General features: G+C 52.1%; 1 protein-coding gene across 1 annotated transcript in view; it reads right to left on the minus strand.

The window, feature by feature from the left end:
• The window catches only part of Cpsf4l (cleavage and polyadenylation specific factor 4 like), a 12,228-nt gene that overhangs the window by 1,605 nt on the left and 4,618 nt on the right, over positions 1 to 6,005 (minus strand). The window contains 5 exon segments of the mRNA XM_029546697.1: positions 795 to 812; positions 814 to 838; positions 1,304 to 1,397; positions 2,108 to 2,203; positions 5,481 to 5,633. Of these exon segments, the coding sequence (XP_029402557.1) occupies positions 795 to 812; positions 814 to 838; positions 1,304 to 1,397; positions 2,108 to 2,203; positions 5,481 to 5,633 (386 nt within the window).

Consider the following 6,005-nt stretch of genomic DNA (forward strand, 5'->3'; position numbering starts at 1 on the left):
GGGCTATACAGAGAAACCCTGTCTCGAAAAACCAAAAAACAAAAACAAAAACAAAAACAAGCATAGAGAAGCTAAGGATGCTCGTCTGTAGCTCCGGAACACCTGCCTGGCTACCGCGGACCCTTGGTTCACTGAGGTGTGGTCGGGAGAGCATGGTTAGCCTGCTGAGCCTTAAAGTGAATTTTCACTGGTGCATGGTAACCATGGGGATACGATGTCTCCCCCTCGGAACCAGGAAAAGATATGACTCGTCATAGTTTTCATTCAGAAAGCTGGCTTTGGACTTATGTGTCCCAATTTGTTTGTCAGTGAACCCCACTGGTGTGGGAGCCGGATGGCCTGGGCTCTGCCTTCAGGACCCAGATGGCAGAGAACCAATTGTTCCAAGGTGTCCTCCGACTTCCACACATTCATGGTGGCAAGTGTGTATCTACATATATACACAAAGAAATAAAAATAACAAGGAAGAAAGGAGAGCATCCGTGTGTTACCCAGCTAAAGAAAAGGAAGGAAGGAAGGAAGGAAGGAAGGAAGGAAGGAAGGAAGGAAGGAAGGAAGGAAGGAAGGAAGGCAGGCAGGCCTCTCTGGGTGGCTCTTCCAGGTACAGACGTGACGGGCTGAGCGAGGCTGGGAGGAGCTACCGCATGCAGGTGCCTTTTACAGGATCGGGGGAACTCAGCAGATCATGAAAGAGTGGGGTCTCCCAAGAATAGTATAGTGCAAGGAAGCACAGACAGGTATGAGAGCCAAGAGAGCCAGGAGGCCCTCATGTGAGCAATGGAGCGCTGACTTACCTTCACATTACTGGGATGGGATGTAGGTAGGACTCATCTTAGGGCTGAGGGAAGGAGAGGGAGACACAGGAGCGGGGAGACCGAGTGTGTGTGTTAGAGTGGGCTCTAGCCCGCTAGCCCTGCTCATTAGCCTGCTCAGCACCAGCCTGCTGCTACAGTCTTCCCATTCCAGAACCCCTAGGGAAGGAGCCCTCGCCTGAGCAACGCCGCACAGAACCGCAGAGGACTCTGGGTGGTGATAGGAAATGTTTCTACACATGTCTAGAACAGCCTGGGAGAGGTAAGCCCCTCCCCCACCCATTTCTGAGAGTACATGTTAACAGGGGAGGCTGGAGCCCACCCAGCTGAAGGGACCCAGACCTCCAGGGTGGGGCAGCATCAAAAATCCCTAGGGAGAGACTTGCTAGATGACCTCCCACCAAGGGCAAAGGGAATCACTGTCAGGATCTAGATCCAGAAGGTGGGGCCCAGCATTCTGGTGGACTGGGGACTAGAAGGATCATACTTACTGCCCAAATTGGCACTTAGGTCCCTCGGGGCAGAAGCCGGTGAAGTAGTTGGGACACAGTACTTGATGAACATGGCGGTATTTACACAGGGGACCTACTAGACAAAGAGCAAATGGCCGAGAGTGTCTGCTTCACCCAGAGGGAAGTATATCTGAATAGCTATGAGGAAAAGCATAGGCTGTGGAAGGCTCTCCACTGGAGAGGTGGTGGATAAACCTTCCCATCACTGATGTCCCCGAAGCCAGAGACAGACAGGGGCAGAGACCTTGGCTCAGGTAAAAGCTGGACATGCTGGCCTGCCCCCAGCATAAAGCAGGTAACGGTTGGAGAGCATGCTCAAGCCACTCCCAACCCAGTGCTAAGAAGCTCACCTGGAGACACACAGGACACATAGGATAAGACCCAGAGACCCATGGGAACACAGCCTTCTAAGTTTGCCTGGGAGCCAGGGGAAGGGTGGAACTTAAGTGGCATTCAGCACCTGGGAGCTGTGTCTCTCATGGACCCAGCTTTCTACTAGGCTTCTCAGCCGAGGTCCCACATCCACCTGATGAGAAGGATAGGGTGTGACTCTCCCAGCCTTCCCTGGGAAGCCTGTCATGCCATAGTACACCAGGCTGAGTCCCCCAATGTTTCAGATTTCTCCACCGGTATACAAGCCTCAGACAGCCTCGGAAAGGCTTTCCACTGGGGTAGTTATATGGCCCAGTTTCATGGGGAATGTTATTCCTTGCTTGCTGAGCATCTCCATCGGGAACACCTGCATCCCTTGAGGCATCCTATCCCTGTCCCACAAGCTCTCACCTTCTTTGCAGAACCCTTGGTCATACCAAGGGCAGTCCTGGAGCTTGGGAACTGGCTTCAAGTGGAGGAAGGGGCATTCCTTGTTGCTGCAGTTCCCTGAAAAGCCCATCGGTCTTTGTCTATAAGCAGGCTCACACTTCCGCAGCCCCACCCTGATTGACCTTGACCTTGCCATGGAATCGTCTCCTGCCGGTCACCATCTTTGGAAGGGGAAGTTACCTTCCGGTCATCTATCTCCACTAGAAACACGCTACCATTTCCAGAGCCCCAGGCAGGGCAGGGATGTTTTGCAGGAAATACCACGGACAGAGTAGTGGTTCTAGTCGGGCCCCAGGGAACCTTTCAGAAGGAATGCGTTAGGGGTGAGCTTGGGTTATGCTGTGTCTATGTGGTGAACCAAGCCTTGGCCAGCTGCCTTTCTACGAGGAGGCAGCCTTGGAGGCACAGGCCGCCTGCCACTGCCGAACAAGGATCTTAAGTTAGATCAGAAGAAGACAGAAGACTGACTGTCCTGTCTCCTTTCAGTGGAGGATCTGTGAACATTTCCCCTTTCACCCTTCCTAAAAGCCTACAACTTCCGTTCTAATACAAACGTCTTAAGGTCTTCCCGAGAGTTATCTTATACGTGGGAGCTTTCTACAGGACGATTCTTCACCTGAGGAGGAGATCTGTTACTCCTTTCCACTCTTCGCATTTCAGACACAGATGCCAGCCCTCAGAGGCAAGTACAGCATCTGTTCACTCAGCTTCCTCACAGAAAGGGCTTACTGGCACAACCTAGGCCACCTTAGTGTAGCCCTGCCCCCTGGGGTGGAGCCTTTCTAGACTCAACCTTTCCGTCCGCCTGGGCTGCCCATTGCTGTTCCAGTTCCTTGCCAGCAGGTGGCAGCAACACTCCAGCCTGCACTCCCATCTTTCGCACAGGCCTTTACTCCTTCCAGTCCTGACAGTTACTAAATGCTTTTCCTGCGCTGCCAGGCCTCCACAATGTGTGTGTGTGCACACACCACACGTGTGCATGCCTGTGAGTTTGTTGAGCTTATTTACAGAGCATGGGTAAGGTGTTGCTCACAGAAGTTAACTGGCCGGCCATGGTGGCGCACGCCTTTAATCCCAGCACTTGGGAGTCAGAGGCAGGCGGGTTTCTGAGTTCGAGGCCAGCCTGGTCTACAAAGTGAGTTCCAGGACAGCCAGGGCTATACAGAGAAACCCTGTCTCGAAAAACCAAAAAAAAAAAAGTTAACTGACTCCAAAACGGCAGGATCTCCACCAAGTCTCAGTCCACCCTAGGTGGCAACTATGGATAGATGCTGCATCATGGGGTCAACCCCTTTCGGTTGGTCTCCTCCTGTACGCTACGAATCTCCCAAGACCACTTGCAGTTTAGAAGTATTTTTAAAATAGACACTGGAGTAGGGCAGGGTGATACACTCCTTTAGAGTCTAAACCCAGCCCTTGGGAGGCAGAGGCGGACAAATCTCTTGAGTTTGAGGGCCGCCTGGTCTGCATAGCAAGTGGGGGTGCTGGAGGTATGATGAAGAAGAATGAGGGATGATGCACTCATGCATATACACGTGTGATAAAGACAGATGCCTCCTAGGTTCCAGGATTAAAGGCATACCACCTAGCATATAATTATGTTTTTTATAATATTAGAGGTATTCACCCCTGTTAAGAGCAAAACCTTTGGTTACCAATCACGATCATGAGCTTGCACATCTGCGCATAAATGACTTGCATGCAGAAGTGGTCCCCTGCAGGACCACATCTGCTCATCAAAGCAGGGGACTCAGGGTTGAAAGATGGAAGGGATGCTTCTAAGTGGGGATGCTTAGACTTACGGGGACCGGCCTCCAGATAAACTTTGTTTATTCTAGAAGGACATCAGGCACCCTCACGAACCGCCACAGGTGCTGGCTCCTTGGAGAAAGCAGTCTGGAACGCTGGACTGGGACAAACTTCCCCTGCCCTGAGAAAGACTTTGCCCCTCCGAGGTACCCAGTGTTATAAAATATAATACATAGCCCCATCTGATAAGTTATTTCTCCATAGGTGAAATGGGCCAGTTAGATTATATTAAACAGGTTTCTCGAGATGCTGCTCTCTCAGGTGGGTAAGCTCACCGGAGTCAAGGAAGGAGGCTAGAGAAATCACCATGGGGAGAAGGGGGGGGGGAGGGAGGGAGGGAAAGAAAGGGGTGGTAAGAGTGAGCCCCGGGACCTGGCCCCAACAGAGGCTGGAAGAGACCTGACCACACCAGGTAATTTTAGGGCCCAGACTTCTAAACCTTGTGGCTTTGTTTACACAGTGGCCTTCTCTTTCCAACAAGTGATGCAGGATTTCCCCTTTGGGAGGTACCATGACATTTTCATCTAAAATAAAAAGTTATAAAGAGCAGGCAAGTAGGAAGAAGTTGGGGGGGATGTGTACCGATGAGCATTCCAAGTGGCAGCACCGACCAACCGCATCTCCTTTGGGGAGGCCTGGCCTGAGCCCAGCAGGGACTGAGAGGTGCTCAGGTCAAGGCTATTCCTGACAGTCGTCTGGGGGTGGACGAGCCAGGCCTGGAGTGGGGAACAGGATTCCATTGCTTTCCCTTTGTGGTAACTGACACTGAGACTAGCAGGCCCCAGGCTTGGCACAGGCTTGGCTCTGCAGCATTTATTTATTTTTATTTCTTCTTTGTTTCTTGTAGGATTTGTGGGGGTGGGTGGGGGTGGGGGGTGTGTGTGTGGGTGGGTGTTTTGCTCTCGAGTGTTGTGTTTGAACAATGTGTGTTGCAGGTGAGGGGTCCAGAAGAGGGCATCAGATCCGCCCAGAACGGGAGTGACAGGCAGTTGTGGACTGCCTTGTGAGTTCTGGGAACCAAATACAGGTTCTCTGGAAGAATAACAAGGGCTTTGAACACGGAACCGGCTCTCCAGCTCCTTGTTGGCTTCCTTATGAAACAGGGTTTGACTGTGGAGCCCTGGAGGGCCTGAAATTTTCTAGGGCCTCAAACTCAGATCTGCCTCCCTCTCTCTGCCTCCTGAGTGCTAGGGTTAAAGGTGAACACCACCATACTTGAATGCTAATTTTTATTTCCTTTCTTGTTTTTAGACAAGGTCTCCTGTATTCCGGTCTAACCTTGACCTCCTCTGGAGCTGAGACTGGCCTTGAATCCCTGATTCTCCTGCCTCAGCCTCCCGAGTGCCGAGATTAGAGGGGTGCCCCACCATATCCAGCCTCGGTTGTATTTTCTTAGGGTTCAGAGAAGCAGACAGCTTAGGCTCAGATAAGGCTGGACTTCTGGGACACACCTGACTACCAGATTCCTTTTCTACCCCACCCCCAAAGCCCTCCAGCACCCCCCACAAACCAGGAGAGGCATTACCGAACTTGGAGTGGAAATAGCACACGGGCATCCTGCTGACGTCATACTGGTGCAGGAAGTTGCAGCAGTCACTCTTCCGGCAGAGGCCTCGAAGCCAGTGTTTGCACACCACCAGCTTCTCACCCTGCTCGTGCCGAAGCGGGCATAGCATCCCTGCGGAACAAACACGACACCTGCTGTAGGCCCCACCTAACCCGCCTGGGGTATTCCACCAGGGCCTGGAAGGCGACTCCTCCTCCTCACGTCTGTCATCTCTGTGTCCCATCACCCAGACACAACCTAGAACAGGCTGGAAGAGGGATCAGAGGACCACACTGGGCAAGAGGATTTCTTAACGGGACCTCCAGGCTGCCTTTCCCTTGAGAGAGCAGTCACTTACCCCATGGGCAGCCCAGCCCAGCCCTTGGTATACTGTAAGTGTTCATGACTTTTACAGGGAGGGAAATGTTCGGGATTTGTTTCTTCCTTATTAAATAATAATAATAATAAGAAGAAGAAGAAGGAGGAGGAGGAGGAGGAGGAGGA

The sequence above is a fragment of the Mus pahari genome, chromosome 14, assembly GCF_900095145.1.
Source record: "Mus pahari chromosome 14, PAHARI_EIJ_v1.1, whole genome shotgun sequence".
In the NCBI taxonomy this organism is placed as follows: Eukaryota; Metazoa; Chordata; class Mammalia; order Rodentia; family Muridae; genus Mus; species Mus pahari.